At 33.9% G+C, this 23946-nt stretch overlaps 1 protein-coding gene across 1 annotated transcript; it reads left to right on the forward strand.

The window, feature by feature from the left end:
• The first annotated feature begins 16949 nt into the window (after positions 1 to 16949).
• LOC121248582 (glycine-rich protein 5-like) lies at positions 16950 to 17686 on the forward strand. Its single transcript, XM_041147079.1, has one exon. It carries the CDS (start codon positions 17067 to 17069, stop codon positions 17469 to 17471), a length of 405 nt encoding a protein of 134 aa, XP_041003013.1. The 5' UTR covers positions 16950 to 17066; the 3' UTR covers positions 17472 to 17686.
• Positions 17687 to 23946: the final 6260 nt, after the last annotated feature.

The following is a 23946-nucleotide window of genomic DNA, read 5'->3' on the forward strand; positions in this document are numbered from 1 at the left end:
ATGAGTAACTAAAAAATGTAGAATACACCTTATGAGTAACGTGGGTAGCTCGCTAAGCACCGAATATGGTAACCTGAAATGACAAAATGAAACTAACCTATAAACAAAACAAACAAAACAACAACAAACAAACAAAACAAATAAAGAAAAACATACATGCGTGGTGTGATCAAGGTTGATAGATCGGATTCACAAGTGGAATGTCTTTCACTTCCGGAACTTACCTATCAATTAATACTTTAAGGTATTGATCATTTACTTTAACGACCATCCACATGATCCTCTATTTTTACCGTCCCATTTGCAAAAACATTCTTCACTACAAAAAAGCCGGTCCACCTAGATCAAAGTTTTCTTTGGTGCTTGTGAAGTCTGGAATCATATAAGTATACTATGTCATTAGGCTTAAATGGCTTCCTACCAATATTTTTATCATGAAATACTTTCGTTTTAGCCTTATAGATTTTAGAGTTCTCATAAGCATCATTTTTCAACTCCTCCAACTTGGTTAACTGAAATTTCCTAAGCTTACCAGCATTCAATTTCGAAAAAATACTAACAGGAAAAGTTTCACCTCAGCCAAGAAATGCATGCTTAAGACCTGAGGGCAGTGGCTTCAATTCCAATTTGGGACTATCCATGCTTGAAGGAATCTGCTTTTCACTTTTCTTAGACAGCTCCTCAAATTTCGATTGCCAAATATGTGGGCCATAATCCTGAGGTTCATCAAAAGTAGCACAAACATCAATAACATCAGATGAATCATTCATAGTATCAAACTCAAAATTAACAAGAAAATATTCAAGGGAATTAAATCATGAGTTGTGCGAACTCCTTTATCTACGAGTGTGTCAATCATGTACGTTTGGTGGCACTCATCATTCTCCCTGGGTTGATTACTGATGTGGGATATGTTGACCTCCATGGTCATGTTTACGAAAGATAGTTTCATCAGCTCATTCCAGTTTATAAGTGTATTAGCTGTAGCAAGGAAATGTCTACCTAATATGAGAGGAATCTTAGAGTCAGAGTCAACAACCGACTGAGTATCCAAAACTAAAAAATCAACAGGATAGTAAAACTTGTTAATTTGGATCAAAACATGCTCAACTATCCCTCTTGATTTCTTAACTGAACAGTAAGCCAATTGAAGCACAACAGAAGTAGGCTTAATTTCACTCAAACCAAGCTGCAAATAAATGGAATAAGGCATCAAATTTACATTAGCTCCTAAATCTAGCAACTCTTGTCCAAACTCATGATTCCCAATATTACATGCAATGGTTGGACAACTAAGATCCTTGTACTTAGGAGGAATTCACTGCTCAATTAGAGCACTAACTTGCTCTGTCAGAAATGCTGTCTTCTTAACACAATGATTCCTCTTAACTGTACACAAATCTTTGAGAACTTTTGCATAAGTATGAACTTGTTTAATAACATGTAAAAGAGGAAAATTGATCTTTACTTGCTTGAGGTTCTCCAAGATTTCATTGCTAGAATTCAAAATTCGCATACCAGATTTTAAAGCTTCAGGAAATGGTACCTTAACTGGGCTCTTGATTACCTTAGCTTCCTTGGGCAACTTAGCACTATCATTCTTTTGTTCCTCTTCAACATCCTTTGGCTTATCAGTTGTTGGGATGTGTAAGAACTTAGCACTTCGTGTCACATTGGTATTGACCTTCAAATTTTCTTGAGTCATATGTGATCTTGGGGTGTGGATTGAGTTTGAGAAGGGAACTTGCCACGCTCATTCACACTCAAAGAGTTCATTAACTTGGATACATGACTTTTTATCTCCTAATTTTCTTCAATAACCTGCATAATCAAAAATTTAAACTTTTGATTAGTTTTACTCTATGCCTCAATAAAAGCATGTAAAGTGTCTTCTAAATAACTACTAGAAGATGAAGGTGCATGATATGGTGCAGGATATGATCTAGGGGTTTGCAGGATATGATCTAGGGGGTTGTGCAGGCTGCTGGTTTTCAGACTTTCAGCTAAAATTGGGGTGATTGCGCCATACTAGATTATAGGTATCAGAGAAAGGTGTAAAAAGCTTATTGTACATACCTAAGACATTACATTATTCCTCATACATACCTCTCATCTCAATAAATGTGAGACACTCTTGGGCAAGGTGATCTACCCAGCCACACACAAAACATGGTCCAAAAGACTATGCATGATTAGTCATGTCTGTTGGCTTTAAGTCCTTAGTCTTTAATACATCTAGTTCCCTAGTGAGCATCTCAACCTTAGCCTTTAGGCTATCCTCTTCCCTGAGATGGTAAATTTCACCACCAATTGGGTTTCCTATAGGTCGTGACCTATTTGTGCTCTCAGTAGCACTAGGTCCAGTCTAAATGTGAGCTTTTTCAGCAAGCTCATTGGGGTATTCTATGACCTTATCGGGATCTTTCTGTAAGAACTCACCATTACACATCATCTCCACAAATTGGTGCTTTCTAGGTGTAAGTCTCTCATAAAAATAGCTCACTAAACGCCAATTCTCATACCCTTGGTGATGACACATACTCAACAACTCCTTAAATTTCTCCCAAAACTGATACAAAGTCTCACTGTCCTTTTGTGCAAAGGTGGAGATTTACCTTTTTAAAGCATTGTTCTTATGTTGGGGAAATTATTTATTAAAGAAGACTTGAGTCATCTCATTCCATGGCCCAATAGATCGTGGTCTCAGTGAGCATAATCAACTCTTAGCTCTATTCTTCAAAGAGAAAGGAAAGAACTTAAGTCTCACAATGTCATCAGTTGTATTTTGACTATGAAAAATCGCAATTACTTCCTCAAACTCCCTAATGTGCACATATGGATTTTTATTTTTCAAGCCATGAAAAGTAGGGAGTAACTATATCATCCCTGTTTTAAATCCAATTGGCGAGTATTAGCTGGAAATGATGTATGATGGTGTGGCTGTGCGTGTAAGGTAGAGGTAATCATGAAGAGTTATAATGGGTTGATCTTCGTGTTCACTCATTTCTTTGAGACTAGATGAATTGTCAAATTATTTAAAGAATTTGATTCTGACTCTAACACAGGCCTACAAGCAAACCTACCCAATGTGTCTCTATATCTGTGCATGCAAGGTAAAAAAAAATAAAAAGAATACTAAAAAAAATAAAAATACTATAAAAAGAAAGAATAAAAAAATAATGCAGCAAGCTAAAAAAAGGAACAAAGTTACCGCCTTTACAAACTGTTGAAAAGAAAAACTATCTAGTAATTCTTCTACCGTCTCCTCGGCAATGGCACCAAAATTTGATTACGCCTAAAGAATAACGCGGTAGTTGTAGCACAGCTTTGGAGTGTCGACTGCACAGAGAGACAAATTAAAAGAATAGTATAAGAAAAAAAAAACTAAAGAAAAATATTAAATTATTAATGGAGGACAAACATTAATTTTAAATGCAAATTAAAATGAAGCAAAATGACTAACGAAAAAAGTACTCAACTTTGACAAATAGTAGAGTATTGGGAATGCCTTGCACAAATCTGATATTTTAATTATTCTTAATTCATTGAATAACTCAATTGGGAACTCAATTCCCAAAATTTTCAATCGGAATGTATAGATTTATAAACTAAGATTAAACCAAATGTAACCCTTTGAAAATCATTCACCACTTTTAAAATACATAAATTATTATCACTATTGAGAAAATCCAACGATGACAATATACTCAGGAAGCGATATTGCAACAAAAAATTAAATCAATATAGATAAATAATTTATCTAAACATAATCAAAGAGCTAATTCATTCAATAGAAAACGCATGACTGAATTCATAAATAGAATAAATTATATATGATTATTTGGATAAAAAAATGTCAACAATGAATTGAGAATGATAAAACAAAATAGTTTTAGTAATTGAAAATCAAATACATAAATAAAAAATAAATTAAAATACCATCTAATGTGCATGTTCATCCTTAGCACTACTTGAGAATTTAGTTACCTATAAATATAATGGATAACAAAAATCTCAAGAGAAAAATAAAGCAAACGGCGGTCATAGAAATTAATTTCGTCTCCCCCTCTTCAGAACTGAGCCGTCTCCCCCTCATCAGAACTGAGTTGTCTCTCCTTCATCAACTCCCAATATCATGCTAAGGAAATGCTTCTATAGGGTAGGAAAAAAAATCCTAATGTCTTCATATTCCCGTATACAAAATCGTTTAGATTTTAGGACTCATCTTGTCAACTACATACACACTTCAAAAATTTGAATTTAGAAATTCTTATTAGATACAACTTTGTAGTCCTTGAAGATAGCTTTCCAACGCATCAAGAATCTTATCAATCCGATATTTTAGAGGAAAGTTATGATCAAAATACTAAAGTATGTACAAGCTGTCTTCTAGCAAATTTCGGACTTACTTTTTCTCTTCATCCGAATTACTCTCAAACCCCATCATTATCCTTATTTGAAGAGTCCTACACTCGTTGAAAGTTCTTAGGTTGTTTCAATGTCTTGGTCACTTGAAAGTCTTTTGAATTTGACTGGATTTGTACTTGCTCTTCTATAGACTCTGAAATTAAACATAAAAATCTGTTCAGGAGTATCCCAAAATAAATAGAAACTCAATTCAAGAATACATTTTAATTCCTATTATTTCTATTCATATTTTAACATTTTAGTCCAATAATAGGATATTTAGAGTGCACTTTCGTACACTCATCATGAACCATTTTAGTTTTATTTTATTTTTTTAACCACCTAGGTATTTAATGATGATCAGTACGAGCTGGCGGACCAGACTTAGATGGAACAGTTGAATTTAGGTCCAAGCATTAATTAATTATTATTTAGTTTGATTTATTAAATTATGAGATCTCTTGTTGGGTTTATTTTATGAAAATTACATGACACTCCTAACCCTTGACAATGGGGTGTTATATGGAATATGTCAGTGCAAATGTGGACCAAGACCTCCAAATTATAATCCAAATAAACCAAATGAAAACTCTAAATATAGGATTAACAACTACCATATTTATCTATATATGCAAAGTTTGAACAAAGTAAAACAATTGATCATGCAAAACAAATAAAGAAATATGTCAGCAATTCCATAATGCCTTGCAGATTTTCCTCTTTGAAAAACACCTTATTTTGCTGATAAATATCTTTAGAGACACCATGTGTTAATGCTGAAAATATTAGAATAAGTATGTTTAAAAAGAAAGTGAAAGAAGCGAGAATAGAAAACCAAAAACATATTACAAAAAACTAGAAAGATAGTTTATAAACCACAAGCTCATTCTTTGAAAACCAAAAAGCGAGGGCAGCAAATCAACAAGCATATTACAAAAAGTATACTCACTCATTCAACTTATTCCTATGAAAATTTTGGGAAAGGAAGTTTATTAATGATTATTACTCGTTCCTATGCAAACCATGTAAAAATAGGTAAAAATGTCTGTAATCTACAAGCTCTAATTTACACTAAACCAAGAAATTTGTGTAAACTCATATATGAATTATAGGTGCCAACAATGGAAACTTACCAAATATGCAATCATTACTAATTAAAATTAAATAGAAACACATTAGCATAGTTAACAAAATAGACATTGTCATGATCTAACAATAAATATAAATTAAATTAAATTGAGTGACATTACATTATGAAAAAGCCTAAGAAATACCTCCGACGTCGGCCACCACTATGTCACAACGGTTCATTTATTATGCATACAATTACAAAACCTATGATTAGAGCATGTAAATTTTCCAATACTTGTTGTGCCACCACATGTGGTTTTAATAATACCTGCCGGTAAAACAGAATATTTAACACAATAATACTACTTACACTGATACTCAATTCCCTAATAATCATACCACACAATGAATTCAACACAAGTATCTAACACTACAACCTTTAGTTTTTTTTAACATGTGAACAAGTCTATGCACTAACAAAACTTTAATCAACCATGTATGTGACTGTTAATATAAGTATTCCATGTTCAATTGGTGTATAATGCATTTGAAAAAACATGTTGGAAGAAAATTCTTTTTACCTATATAGAACAAACTCTTGTTGACTTACAATATAGCCACGCACAAATAGGGTCGGATCCCTTCATTGATTGACCAAAGGCAACACTATGTACCAAGGTTTCTAATTTTGTTCTGTGTTGAAACAATAGCCAGTACAATTTGGGTAGGTGTTCCGTTCTGGGTCAAATTTTGGTTATTTTGAGATATTTCGGTCAATTCCAGCCGAATTCTTATATTTTGGCCTGAATATGCATTTCGGTCCAGAATGAATGTTAACGGCATTTTGGTAAATTTCTTGAAACATTAGGGCGCACTTGATATTTTCTATTTACTTTTCACCTACCCATAGAGGCTGGCAGGCTACGACGAAGGCAAACACGAGAGACACTTGTAATTTCTTATTTCTTTTTCACCTACCCACATAGAGGCTTTAATGAAGGCAAATTATCTCAAATTGTGTAATGAATCTAATCCATAATCTCTCTCCTGAGTCCTACATGCGGATTAAGCATATTATCTTAGTGAACAATTGTATCATTTTTCTTTTCTGAAATGTATGTTTTCAAGATTTGGATTAAAAAAATATTATTGAACTATTTTGGAATGTAGTTTATATGTATATATATATATATAATTAGTTTATTTATATATAAGCTATCCAAAAACTGCATCGATATCAAATATTTCATTCCAATGCCTCAATCGAAACGGTCACCGAAACGGTATTCAAAACTTTGCGACGCACATCCCCACACAAAAGTTAGGAAGCTCCAAAAGACCATTCCCAAAAGTTACACCCAGCCCCCACAACAATTGAATGATCAACAAAATATTAGACTTTTGAAGAATTCTAGTTTGACAGCATGGTCATCTCCAAACTCAAAATAGCAAAACGTGATTTCTTTTGGTCCAAGGATGGCTATGTAGCTCCCTCCTCGAGACTGCCTTTCTGACATTTATGTACTCATAAATTTATAATATTCGACTTGCTTCTTCAAGAGTTCCCTTACATCCCCTTTAATTCATTCAATTGACTCTTGTAATACTGAGCATCTTTCTCGTGCTTTTCTGTAGCTATTGTAAATTTTGCAATTTAGTGTGATCTATGGATGACTTGGAAATAACCATCTCTCCCAACCCCCTTAACCCATGACCTCTCTAAATAATGTTGTTGTTGCCTCTTTTGTGCAGTTCTCATACTCCAACTCAAACAATTTTGCGACCATCATATTCTATATGCAAATTTGCAAAATGATTTTGTATTGACGTCAAATGGGATTTTTCTTTTAATAAGAAATGGAATTAAATGGCTACACTTCTTACCAAATTTATATACACTCACATAAATCTTTTCAGTTATGATAGTCACAAATTTCTCTTTTTTCTTTGACCATCGCATGTCTTTAAGGAAATCAATAAAATGACTTTCAGTCTCAGATTGCAAATACATTTCCATTGTAAGGAAACCAAGCATTAGTGTATGGTTTTAAGATCAATATGTAAATCTACCAACCAATATATAATTCTTATCCTCATTTCCATTAGACACACAAATGAGGTTCTCCCAGCAGTGTAGTTAGTTTGTTGCTTCTTTATATTATATTTATCTCAATCCGATATCATTTGCAACTTATAAGGGACAACCCAATACTAAATCATTGTATTATTTGAATAATCATATTCAAATAATATCATTGTATAATTCATGGCAATCGAACTGCAGATACATTTTATACAGATCATACTGAATTGCATGATTATTTAAAGGAGGCATCTTCAAAGTGTCTTTTTTACTGTTGAGCGATGATTATTTTTTTACCGGTCAAGGATGAAGTCGGCTTACAAAAAAATCATATGAATATTTAATAAAATGTGACTCCAAATTAATACTTAAAGGAGGCATCTTCAATTCAACTCCTATTTTAGAACAACAATGGAGTTGGTGAGGTATTACCAGAACACAAGTAGCCAAATTATCATTCTCATTATTTGGTACACCGTGCTAGCTAGCGTGACTCAAGTCACTATGGTGCTTCCATGGATGTAGCGCTTTTTGTAAAAACCGTATCGTTTTCACAACATGGTGTTGTCTCGTCATCCTTGATCTTTTTTTAAAGCTTCTCAAAAGTTGTGCACTTAATTGGTCCATGCCCGCATTTTCATATAGGTGGTACTAAAATATTATGAACCACCCTATTATAATAAAAATGAACAATCAAATACCTCCCTAAATGAATCCATATCTTTTATATAGGTATATATAGATGATAAATTATATTTACCAATACCATTTGTACTTCTAGGTGAATTGACCTTGGCCTCAATGGATTCTATCATCGTGATGACCTTAAATGGCACGGTTGAGTTATTCGAGCTTGATGAAGTATCGTCTCTACGATTCAATGTAGCAACTGGTGGTGTATTTATGGGTTCTCTTGTGCACGAAGATCTAGCTCGTGTAGGGCCTAAATTACTAAACATTTCGGGCAGGCTTTATTCTTAACTCACTTCTAAAATTTGCCAAGATACATATTGAAAAGATACATCCACCTATATTGGCCCTGCAAGAAGGGTCTCACGTGGCAAATGTGATGGGGGTGCTAAGACTTTGGGTATTTTGAATGTTAAACGTGATATGTTTCTATTTGGTTGGTAGATATTTAAATCTGTAGTTTGCGGCAATTTATAAATATGTTTATATTCCTTAATACTCATACAATAGGATAGACTCTCAAGCATTATTACATTTATGTCTTTAGTTTATAAGTCATGGTCGAACATGTTTTGATATTGGTTTTACATTTAGTTAGTATTATTTTAGGTTTGTTTTTATGTTCGGTTGATGTTACGTTGGGTTTGACTTTATGGTGAGTTTGTGTTTACGCTTGGTTTACATCATTTAGATCCTGAGTAATACAGTTATCTTTGTCATGTGGTATTTCGTTTATTTAGGTAAGTAGGTTTAATTAATTTGATATTTTCATTAAAAGCTTATAAGAACTTTATTTTTCTTAAGCATGTATGAAGTGTTATTGCTCATAAAATCATTTTTGCATTGCATGTAAATGTTAGAACATTTGAAAGCAAATTATGATCTCATGAAATGTGTGACTTGAGCCTAAACTTTTACGCAAGTAGTTGTGGCTTATTCATTGATGATTATTTATTTTAGAAACTTCATGTGCTCTATAGTATGGCTACATGAAATGATATATGAATTTTATGCTAATACGACATCGACACTAAATTATGTTTGGGATGATAACTACATTAAATGACTTTGAGAAGGTGTAGACCTACTCAATGAGAAATGTATGAGAAGGATAATTAAATTGAAGAACTTGGAGAAGATGTAGACCTGTTCATTGAGAAATGTAGGGGAATGAAAACTACACTAAGCGAATGAACAGGTCTACACTAAGCGATATTGAGAAGAAGTAGATCCCAATGAAAATAAGTTTATAGGAAGGATGACTACCCTTGAAGGGGTAGTTCCCTATGTGAAGGAGTTTTTGAAAGAGCTTCTTTTGTGGTACAAGACCTTTTACACTAGTATCATGATTTCAATTATCATTTTTTATTATCAGTTTATTTTTTTAATTTATAAATATGGCTCTTATGGTACACTTAGTTTAATCAATTCTACTTACTGAGCCATGGAGTTACATTCTACCTGTAAAATTTTTTATTTACATATGTTAAAAATGAGCATGCCAAAAAAGAGGCTTAGAGAACACATGTGAGGGTTAGAATAAGAGTAATGGAATAAGTGTTGTCTATAGAATAATTAAGATCATTTTGAGTTGGTTTAATGTTTTAAACTCAATTTATATATTAAGATTTTCCCTTATTATTATTTAAGTTACCATTGTGCGTCAATATAATCACCTCTAATATTTAAAAAATTTTGGGGTGTGATAGTTCTATCTGAAGAAGTTTCAGTATGCGGGAAAATTGTTGATTGTTCACAATAAAGTCTCCATACAATCGGAATATCTGGGCTGCCATTGCATCGTATGTACCTATATATCAATGAATTGATCTATTAGCGGATGTAAATAAATATCGATTCCATGTTCTGATGATCTTGGTCCAGGAATAAGAAGTAAAGTCATAAAAAAATGATCTTTCATACATGACTACAGGAGCAAGTTATAAGAGAGAAAAATAATTGGCCATATGTTGTAACATTTACTCAAATTATTAAATGGGTTGAAACCTTCACTTGCTAGACTAAGTCTCACATTTCGAGCATTTTCTACAAACTAAGCATACTCTTTATCAAATGTTGTCCACAACTCATAGTTGACAGGGTACCTTCGAATACCCTCATCATTGATGCGCTTGTATCTATGCCATCTCCTATCAACTGCCTTTTTCTATGACATAAACAATCTTTGTAACCTTCGCTTCAATGGAAAATATCATAGAACTTTTTGAGGAATCCATCGTTGCTTACTTCTGCTGAAGATCCACCTTGACACTTTACATTTAGGGCACTCTTCTTTCTTTCATTTTCCTTCCAAAAGCATGCAGTCATTTGGACAAACATGTATTTTGATGTAATTAAAGTCCAGGCTTTCCTTCAAGTTGCGTGACTCTTGATATGAGTTAGGCAAAAGTGCATTGGGAAAAGCTGACTTCAACAATTGAAGACACATGTTGAACGAGTTTCCAACCCCCAATTGTTTTAATGTATAGCAACTTGATTGTGAGTTAAAGTTTTGAATACTTCATACAACCTTTATGAAGAGGATGTCGGGCATCAACCAATAGCTAGTCAAAAGATTTGGTTGATTCAGTTTGGACTGGCATGAAATCCCCAACATGAAATGACTCGATTGAAGCAACATCTATGAATTTTCCACCCCAAATGTCTTCTAGCATCACATCAAGGTCATCGATGTATTTATCATTGCGTTCAGCATCATGCAAATCATCATCATTACTAAAAGATATAGACTCCTCCTCGCATCGAAATATCCTTGTCATGTAATTTGAATAAATACCTATAATGAACAAATGACACTTTACCTCCATTATAGATATGAAGAATTGAGTATAGGCTACATGGACAATGGATTTTGCTGTGGCCAAAAGCATGAGTTCATGCCAAAGTAATGAACTTTGTAATGCCTTTGGCATATTCCCTAGATAGGGTGCGGTCTGGATAGTGAGATGAGATAAGATGTCTTTAGATAATAGTTGAAAGTTGAATAAAATATTGTTAGAATATTATTTTTTTAATATTATTATTGTTTTGGGATTTGAAAAAGTTAAATTATTTATTATATTTTGTGTAATAATTTGAAAAAGTTGTAAGGATGAGATATAAGATGAAACACTTTCACTTTCCAAACGGGGCCTAAATCTATCGGTGATATGCATCCAACTATTGTCTATCTACGAAACAAATAGACCTCTATTAAGTAGTAAGGTTGCCTCCTAAATTTCGAACCAATCTTTCTTAACCTTGGGTCTTTATCATAAGTATGAAAACTAGATATAAAAGTCTTGCATAATGGTGTATAATGAAAATTATCGGTTACCAAAGTAATGAGATGCTCATAGGGGTTTCTTGTTGATAGCATTTAAATATTGTAGTCTACAATTGAATTTTCATTGGTATTTTGGATTAGTGCATATAATGCCAATAACAATGATGTCAAGACATCTAGTTGATAAGTTAAAAAATTGATAAGAATGGCCAAGTGTTAAAAACGAAAAAGTGAGTACTATGGGTGCAATGTCGATGAGCCGAAAATAAACGATGTCAATCACAGAGTTGATAACTTCTATGTAATGAAGTAGCCCAAAAATATGGGGCTCATCTAATAGACTCAGGCCCAATAGTAGTAAGATAACTTAAGTTTCATTTTGTCTCATATAAGAAAGATGTTTAACTGCGTTCACAAAACATATACTATGCATTTAAGTTGTCACAAACTAGCTTCGTTACAGCCACGTTACACTCCACATGACATAGATTAGCATCAATAGGAATCAGGCAAAGCCTAAAAAGCTACACAATTTCAATTCAAATAGAATATTTCATAGAGATGCATATATATATATATATATATATATATATATCCACCCACTAGGTGAATGTACTAAAAAAGTAATATGATATAATTTAATTCAGCACTTGCATAAATAATAAAAGTTATTAAAATCATTAAATTTAACACTAAAAGGAGTTTTGATTAAGGTCATTTATTGGACATGGACTATGATAGGGTTGAGCACAATGTTAGTTTGAATGGATCATTTGTAACACCAACTCACAAACTCATATATTTGTCATATTTGGATAGTTAATGTTCATGAGTGAGTAACTTTGGCTATAATTACCGAGGCTAACAATCATGTATATATAAAAATCATAATCCCCCCATGACCCATTAGTTAAGTCAATCAGGACGCACTTTGAACCATTAATTTAACAAACTTATTATTGATTGCTAGAAATATTGGATATTTATAAGATGAAATACTCAAACTGTAAACTATCAAGAATCATAAATTAAAATTGAGCAGTATAGCTAAGGAGAAGAGTCCAATCTTTAAAGGCAACCTTTATAAGAAGCCCACTCAGGACATGCAGGGTTTCTCTCTCTCTCTCTCTCTCTCTCTCTCTCTTCAACGAAAAACATATATCGGTGAAAACAAACATTAGGAAAAGACATATAAAGCTAGAAGTTTAACAATATTTGGAGATATAAAGGGCCAAGTCATAAAGAATGTACATTTAATCGAAGTAAAGGGCCCCACAAAAATGGCACGAGTTGTTAGCATCCAACAAGGCTAGAATTAACTTAAATAAAAAAAACATGAATATTGGTTTTCCTATTTATAAACCTTGCATATATATTAATCAGTAAAATGATTAGACTTCCTTTTCCTAAAGTAAATATGTAAGAATATTGAATAATTATTGTATCTTGTTCAATCATTAAAAATATTTGCAAGTCAAGATTTCCAATGTTGCATGCCATAATGCCTTTAGGGATGTGGTTAATGTCACGTCATCACATATTAAAGAGGTATTACTTTTTTTTTTTTAAAAAAAACTTTGCTAGTTCATTGATAAACTGTGCTAAAGCACATGGTAAATACAGTTCGGAGACTCCTCCAATTCAACTACACATTCAATTACTAATAAAGCATTTTTTCCCAACTTATTAGCAACTAAGTTGCCCTCTCTGTGTACATGCCTAAAGTAACATGAATTGAACTAAGACATTAACATTTTAATGTCTGAGATAATTATTCCAAAGTAGTTGTTCTGTTGATGCTTTTGTTGAATTGTCTTGACCACCAACTACGAGTCACCTTCCATTACAACATTCGACATGCCCAGTTCAAGGCTAAAAATGACTGCTTTAAGGGTAGCCATGGCTTCTGCTATTAGAGGGTCTGGGATGGAAGAAGCATTGCCAAAAGTTCCCTTGGCCATCTCTAACAACAACTCTTATTCCTATTTTACACAATCTTAAGTCAACAATCACATCCCAATTTATTTTACAAAATCCTTGTAAAGGACATTCTCAATAAGTCTTCTTATATTAGCAGATATGTTGATGTTGAGGTTTATGGAGTTTGCAGCAACTAAGTCAGTCTTCATTTGATTAACTCTGTTTATCACTTCCTTTGGCTCAACTAATATGTTCTAAAGACCAGTTCATTCCTCCTCTACCATAAATTCCAAAGGGTCAATGAAAGCTCCACCATTTTTTCCTTGCCAAGCTTGTGAAACATATCCTGCAAAATATATTAAAACTACCTTGTGAAAGTTGACTTTTCTAAATCTTCCTAGAAGTTGCACCCAATACACCAGATGCTAATACACAATCCCATAAAACATATCCCAATACATCAGAGGTATTACTTGGAAATAGCTCTATTTGTCCAACAATTATGAAACCATTCTCGAGAATCCATGAGCCAGTAAACACATGATCAACGGAGCCTACTGTAACAGTCAAAACCCACAGAAATCCATTATGCAAAGTCCCAGACCTAGCTGCCTAGGGCCTTCATTTCCTGCTGAAGTTGTAACCAACATGTACACCCTTCTTCATAGCATCAATGAAGTTGTTGCTGGTAAATTTTGTTCTAGTCGTAAATCATCCATTTCAATGGATGAGCTAATTATATTAACACCATCAGCAAGAGCTTTCTCCAAAAGATCTTGTAAATGACAAGCCTTGCATGTACATGGTGCTACACCTTTTGTTGTTCCATTAGCTTCACCAAAAAAGATACCACTCACAAAATTACCAATAACTATAGATCAAGAAAGGTAAGTCTCATGCCCCACGGTATCCCTAACAGAGTTCAAACTAATTTTTATGTTGGGATAAGCTTTTAAAAGGCCATTATTGAAATATCCTGCTCTTGTAATCTTTGAGTTGCATAAGGAGGAATTGAAATCTTGTCCAACCTAGCTCACAAGTTAAACTTGGTTGTAACTTTCGTAGACATTCCCAAATCTTGTCCAGCGTTTGGAACTCTCACTGGCCTTTGGCCATACACCACTGCCAAAGACACCAATAATGACATATTTTCCAAATTTTAAAACAGACCATAGGCTAATAGGAGGATTTGTGAATTTAGGAGAATGAGTGGTATTAAGCTCGACAATATTGTCTATGTGCGTTGAAATGAAGGTCGAAGACTTCTTTAGAGACTCTAGTTCATCAAGAGAAAGGAGATTTAAAACCATGAAGAACATGATCATATATATATATATATATATATATATATATATATATATATAAGAGTAATGATGAGGATAAATGGTCACCTAATGCTAAAGGATTTGAAGTGCCAAAGGAATCAATGATGGAGTGGTACCAATTATATATGAGAACTAGTAAAAGCTTTGGGCATATAAAACTTATCCATGTGGACAATATATATCTTCCTATCTATTATTGATGCTGATTTAGTATGGAGAAAGAGGAAAAAGCTAAAAACAACACAAGAACTAGAATTCATGAAAGAGGAAACCTATTAAAAGACCCCATTAATGTTGTTATAACAATTAGGGGACTGAAATCATTATCCTTTGCCATAATGAAAAAGAATGAAGATTTGCTTATTTTTTTTATTTATTTCCTTTTTAAAAATAAAAGCATCTATTCATACTATTAAAGGTAAGAAAAGGTCTTGTTCATTATATGGGCTATATCAAGATGGAATTATTTAAAAAAGAGAAACATACACAAAGAGAAAAAATAGCGAATGAGAGAGCTTACTGAAATAGAGATCGAGTGGAGGAGGTGGTGCATTGCCATGGGCTGCAACGATGCCACTGTGGGGCTGCCTAATCATGGAGGGAGAGAGGGACTGAGTGGGAGGTATAGAGAGAGAGAGAGAGAGAGAGAGAGAGAGAGAGAGTGATTGACGAAGAAAGAGATGAGAGAGAGAGTCACTTTTTCTGGCAAGGAGGTGACGGCATGGTAGTCGGTGAACAATGTGAGAAGGGGTGGCAAAATCTTCAAAGGAGAGAGATAGAGAGAGAGTATCGAGATAGATGGGAAAAAGTAAGGAATGCCATTGGGGGTTTTCTATCGATATGTGCTGAAAATTAATTTTATTGGAGATTTTGTGACACCGTAAAAGACTTTTGACCATGTCATGTTGGTTTTTTTTTCGACGATATTATTTGCAACGACTTATTTTTTATGCAAAAGGTTGTTGTTGTGGTGAGTTTCTTACTTATGGAAACAGTAAAAGTTACTTCTTGCGTCTAAATCCTAGTTGCTGCAAAAAAGGTTGTCTAAATCTTATTGTAGTGTCGGTACAATATGCTCGAACCAAGATGTTTGCAAAGTCTTTTTTTCCCTAGGGGAGCTCTTTGGCTATGTTTGGATGCTATAAAGTATCTTAGATTATTTGTGAATAGTAATAAAGTAATCTAACTAGAATAATTATGCTCCTAAACATACCGTTAATATTCTTTTTAGGCTTTTCAAGAATGACTCAACTACCATTTTGGGTTAATTTTTGTTGGGTGGAGCCACATTAACTTTGCCACTTTGGGAATTGGGTGGTTGGCCATTCAATGCATTTAGGTGCTGTTAGGATAGTGAGTTAAGATGAAATAATCAGTTGAAATGAAAGTTGAAAGTTGAATAAAATATTGTTAGAATATTATTTTTAATATTATTATCATTTTTAGATTTGAAAAAGTTGAATTGTTTATTATATTTTGTGTGAAAATTTGAAAAAATTATAATGATGAAATGAGAAGAGATGAAACACTTTCACTATCGAAATAGGGCTATTAGATTCTTATTTTAAACAAAAACTTGAAAGATAAGAGGTTTTTTTTTTAAATCCTGTAAGGATAAAAAATTCTACTATGTGGTAGAAGAATTCCTTTAGTTTACCAAGAATAAAAACAAAAAGGAAAATCAAAAAATAAATATAGTTTTTCGTGTAGGAATTATGAGCAAAGCAAGCATTGATCCATTTCTTTTAAAAACGTAATCAAACTAAATAACAGATACTCTTTCCAACCTACACCAATACGATGTACCCTTCGTTTGTACTGAGAATTAAGTAAAACATATCCTAGATGAATGCATGCATGGGAGGTGGACTACAATCATGGAGTACCAGATGATTAGTTATGTTAAGGGTAAGTAATCATTGACACCGATCGACATCCAAAGTTTCCGGAAAAGATTACTTTTAATTAGCTTACAATACTCTTAAGTCACAGAACAATATGGTCTCCCAAAGCTCATGTTTTAATTCCTTATAAGATGAGCTTAATCTCTGGGCCTCGCTCTCGAAGTTGAGAGTTGAGACAGCAAATCTCTGAATTCGCATTTAACCACATTTACTACTCGCAACTGTCACCCACCGCTCTTTTTGCCTATATAAAGCGACCCTCGTCACGGGTTCCGGAACTAACACAGAGCGACAGTGAAAGTAAGAGCTAGCAAGACTGGTGATCAGATCAGAGAGTACTGTGAGTGTGAGTGAGAGAGAAAGTAAGAAAGCGGAGAGAGATGGCGAGGTGGTGCGTAATGCTGGTTGTTGCTCTAGCTGTAGTAGTTCAAAGCACTACAGCAAGAACTGTGCCCAGCGATGCAGGCGCTGGCCTCGACGACCAGAAGAACTTCATCTCATACGGAGGGGTTGGCGGCTATTCCGGACTGGGTAGCAATGGACTCCCCTTTGGTGGCGTGGGCGGAGCTGCTGGGATCGGCGGCGGCCTTGGTGGTGGTCTTGGAGGTGGTCTTGGAGGTGGTCTTGGCGGTGGTCTTGGCGGGCTCGGCGGAGTTGGCGGGTTGGGTGGGTTGGGTGGTACTGGTGGCTTGGGCGGGACCATTGGTGGGGGTGTAGGCGGTGGCGCTGGTGGGGGTGTAGGCGGTGGCGTTGGTGGCGGTACCGGTGTTCTTCCATATCCTTGAAGTATCGTACGTACGTATGTGTGCATGGGATTTGTGTTAATTAGCGTATCAAATGTTTGGCAGCGGTTAATTAGCCTATAGTTGTCGTGTGTGATCATTTTCTGTAATTTGTTTTCCGTCTTTCTGGGCAGTGAGATGTAATTTGTATTTGGTTATGTTTGCTAATTAATGTCTTAGAAACCAGAAATAATATTAAGAAAAAATGTTCCCATTTATCTTTACTTTTATTAATGGTGCGTCATGAATATGTTTAATTCTGTACGAAGTTGATGTACTTTTGGTACTCTTGTGTGTCATTTTCTTCCTATTTGTTGATCTCTTTTCTCCTTTCAAACAACATTCCAAAAACATTATTTGGGGGCTTATTTGGGAACAAGATTTTCAAATAATTTCAATCTATTTCATTATTATTTATAAATTATAAATTATAAATTTATTATTATTTACAAATTATTTTACTACTATTCATCAATTATAGAAATACTTCACAAAATATCAATGTTTCGGAAAGCTTAGCTTTAGGGATACGATTGGATGATAAACTATTTTCAACTCATTATTATAATTTTTTTAAATTTCAACATAAAATATAATAAATAATTCAATTTTTTTAAAATTTTAAAATAATAATAATATTAAAAAATAATATTTTAATAATATTTTATCATCTCAACTCAACTCAATTCAACATTTAAATACAGTTTTTCACATTTCGCGCTTGGCAAAATTGTTTCTGCAATGGAATTAAGCACATGCATGTCGTAGCAGGACGTGGTAATTGGCCTATATGAGGTATTTTATTTTTAGATCGGTACGTAGAGTTTAATTCAAAATCATCATTGATGAAAAATAAAATTGAAACCATTAAATTCGAATAATAATATATTCGTCGTCATAAAACTAGAATATGTTGGCTTGAAGGTCGTGTTTATCTTTGAACTCCATGAACATAGAAATTAAATGAATGGTCATTATAATATAATTATTAGCGTGTCATTTTGCCCTGATGACTTAATTCACTCCCGACAAAAGATTAGAACTCGATAATCGAAGAATTCATGCCACCCCATTAATGGGAGAGAAGAAAAAACAAAAACAAAAACAAGCATTAAGTGGAATTAATGTTCTAGGGCGTCCTATTTTAATCTTACACAAGGTTTTTTAACGTACATACGTTTTGTTCTGATCAAAACCCTATCTAAAACGTAAATGGGTCCACCCACCATCTGTGACGAAAGTTAAGAACCCTGAAATGGTTGGTAGTGTTTTCAACCTGATTAATAAATGTACACCTAATTTATTCATTGACGATAAAAATAAAAATAACTGAGTTTTGAAATATCATGATGTTATAAATTCAAACCGATGGCAAGAAACGACACATGGAAATAAACCAGCCGAAAGATCATTAAAACCATTATATTTAGGTCGGACTGTACTGGCAAATTAGATATTGTTTTTCATGAATTAGGAGTTAGCTGCTAGCTATATATACATATAGAAAAATTCTATACATCATATTATTATTATATTTTCATCTCACTAAGTAAAATATGGTACATTTATTACTATTAAATAATCATTTATTATATATTTTTTTATCATCTAATAGATATAAATGTTCTACATATCAATTAAAATAGAATAAGAGTGTGTTGTATAGTATTATATATAAATATATATATATAGAGAGAGAGAGAGAGGACTCATATATACCGTCGGATCATGAGCACTGACAAAGCAATAAATTAGGACCCATGCATATTATATGCATGTTCACGTACGTAGATTTCATTGCATCTTTTCATGTATGTCTTTGTCCCTAGCTTACTGATGATCTCATCTATTTGGACCACCAAAATCCCACAAGTTCTTCTGTTGACTCTTGGACCAGTGCTGGCGCTATATACTGGATCATGATCTCGCGGTTTTTGTTCCCTGAAACGCACCAAGCTGCATGCTGCCTGAAATTATAAGGTTGTGTTTAGATGTTAAGTTAAGTTGAGTTGAGTTAAGATGATAAAATATTATTAGAATATTAATTTTTAATATTATTATTATTTAGAATTTAAAAAAATTAAATTGTTTATTATATTTTGTATTGAGATTTGAAAAAGTTATAATAATGAGTTGAGATGAATTGAAGTGAATTATGATTTCAAACGAAACAGACCCCCTCAAACAGCTTTCTACGTTAATATTGGAGCTCAATGCATGAAACCCTTCATGTATATATCTATAATAATGTAAGATCGATGGAATGCATTGTGCGTGACAGCAGAAAGAGCATTAATGGGAGACCCAACGCTTGGGGATTAAATGACCTGCACGCAAATATGCAGGTAGTACCGTATGTATAATTTACTAGCCAGGCCCGGCAATGGCAACTCAGTTGAGTGAATTAATGGACTCCTTGCATGATGCTGATCTGCACTGCAGTAATTAAAGAGATGCCACCAACTTTGTCCTTGTATCGCTTAGCTGTTAGCTGGTTTTGTGGTTTTGAATTAATGAGTATGGGTGAGAAATAGTCAGTCAAAGACAATGTAGGCCATAAAAAAGAAGCTTGTCAAAGACAGTCTCACATTGGTGACCACACAATTACCTCTTTCTGTACTGAGGCCATGACATAATGTATATATGTTGCATGTACATGATAATTTACCTCCTAATAAACATAGATCACGTGACCATGCATATATTTTCTGTCTAATGCTTTTATTGTACAGGCTGGTTATAAGTTTTGTTTGCTCAATCGAGACCTAATTAAATAAATATCTACATGAAGTAGAGACCTCAACATTTGTTATTATATATATAATAACTAATGTTGAAAGTCTTAAAATTAAAGACAATATTTTTCCTTTTTTTTTTTCTGTTTGGCTAGAGTATTATTGATTTGTAAAATTTATGATGCATCATGTCAATTCCTAATGAAAAATGATATTTACCGTTTTAGGAATATATTTGTAAGTCTTATCCACTCTTTTTTAAAAAAATAGATAAATTTATATTAACGAGAAATTATATTAAAGTAAATATATATGAGATCTACATAAAAAAAATTAATTTAATAAATAATAAATTTATTTTTTTAATAATAAATTCCATTTTTTTAAAATAAAATTTTCAAAAATTAAACACTCCAAGACTTAAGGATAACATTACTCCTTCCTAATTAATCTATACAATTTATCAATTCTTTCCCAAAATAAATAAAAATCAAATACTATTATAAAGTGACAATACCGCGCGATCTACCTCGTGACTGTCTTCTAACAGCCCTAGGTGGCCTCTGGATAGGTCTGCTCCAGTCGAAATAGACTATAATAATATATAAAACTTTGACCGAGACGCCTCGGAATATTAAAAAATCCTACCAGCCGACCAAAAAGGGTGGAAATAGCTAATAAATTCGTAGATCGTCACGTTGAACATGATTTCAGTGATTTGTTTCCTCGGTTCCAATTAATTAATGTGTGTGTTTATCTAAAATTTCGCCATCATTGTTTAAAACATAAAAATTTCCAAAACGACTTCTACTAATAAAATTGCACGATTAAGTACTTTCAAGATAAAGTCCATCGATCCCACATGGCAGCACACGGCCGTCCAGCCAGGCAGCAACATAACTGCATCAAGTTTTACAAGCAATTTCCCAATTACCAGATATCAAATTACAACAATACTATAACTAATAACTACCATCCAACGGCACGGCCCAACAACTCTGCATCCAGTTGTGCTCTTGAGCTCAATTGGGTTAGGACTCGACCCTTAAACACAGGAACTTTTGGGAGCTCAAGAACCCTTGTGATCAGTGCTCTTGAGCTTGGAGAAAGATCTTCAATCTCAATTCCATTGTATGGGGGAAGCTTACTTCAGTATTAAAGAGATTAGAAAATAAATTATGTTCTCCCTCTTTGATTTTGTCATTTTCATGCATTCATACTGTTTAAGTGGCACGTCATGAGTGGTTTTATATGTCAATAATTAAAATGTGCCACCTCAATAAGTGTGACTAAATAAAACAAAAATAAAAATAAAGAGTAGCATTGCTCAAAAGAAAATTGAAATATGAGTTTTTTATATTTTTTTTTTAGTAATACTATATACAATCATGGATTGTGTAAGCATTGTACACTCCTTTAGAAAAAGAGTAAAATCTATTATTAAAAAATTAACTTTTTCATGTGAGTTCCATCTTTACTCACTTTTTTTAAAGGAGTGCGCAGCTCTTGCGCATTCCATGACTGCCAAAAATCATTTCTCATTTTTTTCCATGCCATGGATTTCAATTTTTCAAACAGACAGAATCATCAAAATGCACAAAATAATCATGTTCAACAAAAGGATGCTTTTGTGGATATGTACAGTATTGCTCTTACCAAGGATGCTTAATTTGTGACAGATTATTTAGAGATATGATCTAGCCGCTAGTAATCAACCTCACCGGAATGTCAACTTTATGAGAGTGGCTCATAATCGGGAGGTACAGGCTTTCAGTGGTAGATTCTTTAAGGCTAATTTGGATTTAGAGATGTGATGAAATAAGATGGTTTTAAAATAAAGATGAAATTTTAAAAAAATATTGTTAGAATATTATTTTTTAATATTACTATTTAGGAATTTGAAAAAGTTGAATTGGGTTTTGAAAAAGTTGAATTGCTTATATATTTTGTGTGAAAATTTGAAAAAGTTGTAATGATGAGATGAAATGATATGAGATAAGATGAAATACTTTTTGAATTCAAACGGGTAATCTGTTGTACTGTGTTAACTTTTTGAGATGAGGAGTGCGTGTAGAAAATTAGTTCCTTTTCGGACTCCTTCCAAGAGAGGAATGCTCAATGTTTGATCTTTCTATAATTTCCTTAAACAATACGAAAAATAATTCCTACTTCTTGAAGATATTTATGGGCCTAACTCATCTCATAAAACCGGTTCTACAAGAGAGGATTGTTCATTCCTTATAAACATACCAAAGATCTTTTTCACAAATAATGTGAGATTATTTTTCAACATCCTCCCTCAAGTGCAGACCAATATTTTTTTTTTTGTCCTTACCACGGGATAAGTAGTATTGATTCTTATTCATCTTGTAATAGACTCTGATACCAAATTCATAGTCATTGTTATAGGATAAGTATTTATAAGTAGTGTCGGCAAGACACTTTTATTAATTTTTAAATACTCTCCAAAGTTACACATTTTCAATGCCATCTTTCTTTGACCAGCTTCTTTACTCCTTGGATAGTACTTGGACTTAAACGAAATTAAGTTAAGTTTGTTGGATAATGATTTGAGATGAGTTGAGATAAAAATTAAAAGTTAAATAAAATATTATTAAAATATTATTTGTTAATATTATTATTATTGTTTTGAAATTTAAAAAAATTAAATTATTTATTATATTTTATGTGAAAATTTGTAAAAGTTATAATGATGATGTGATAATATGAGTTGAGAGTCTTTACTAAGCCTTAATTTTCACGATTTTCTCGTACTTTTTTCTTTTCCTAAATAAGTATCTCTCCAGGATACATCCTATCCACTTGAATTGCACTTATTGCGCTTAATGAAATTTTTATTGCTTGTAGTTGTCAGGAAGAAAATTTGTTTTTTTTTTTTTTTTTTTTTACCCAAAGGTTATATGGAAGTCCTGCAATAATTGGTCAGTTAACCCACTGAGCTATACTACAGATCAGTCACTGTTCACGGCTGATTTGTAGCACATGTGACGTGTAATTATTATTATTATTTTTTAAATCCAAAACCGACGCATTTTAGCCCCTCCCCCTACTCGATTCACTCTCTCAGCTCATCCAGCCCCACTGTGCGCCACCTACAGTCAACGGCCACCACCATCGTTAGCCTCTAGCCCCATCGTCGGTATCGTTGATGCTCGTGTACTACTCCCTCACCACGCCTTACTCCTTCCTCGCCAAGCAACTACATCACGTTTGGCCTCTCTATGCCATTGTTGGCCACCCAACAGCGCCATCGACCACCTCATCGGCTCCCCTTCACACCGACGACCCTCCAACCACCTTCGAGCCTCCACACAGCCCCCCCTCCACTCCTGAAATGGGTCTCACACAGATTTAGTCCCAAAATGCCACTGTAAGCCAGCCCAACCACCACCACCGAGCCCCACAACCTCCCGGCAATCCCCATCGTCAAACCCAAGTCATGGCAACCCCGTCCTACCTTTTCATCGCAGCTCAAATCAGCCCAACCCGAAATGGGTCTCCCCCTCTCTCGCCACCGTACACTAGCCCAACCACCACCACCGAACCCTACGACCTCCTAGCAACCTCCATCGTCAAACCCCAGTCACGACAACTCCCTCCTCCTTCTCCATCGCAGCTCAGATCAACCCCTGGTAGGAATTCCTTTGCTGGATTTCGAATTCTCCACATGCCGCTAGGGGGGGAGGGGGGGGAGGCTTAGTGGGACTTCAGATAAATTTAGA

Source organism: Juglans microcarpa x Juglans regia, chromosome 2D (genome assembly GCF_004785595.1).
Source record: "Juglans microcarpa x Juglans regia isolate MS1-56 chromosome 2D, Jm3101_v1.0, whole genome shotgun sequence".
NCBI classification, from domain to species: Eukaryota; Viridiplantae; Streptophyta; class Magnoliopsida; order Fagales; family Juglandaceae; genus Juglans; species Juglans microcarpa x Juglans regia.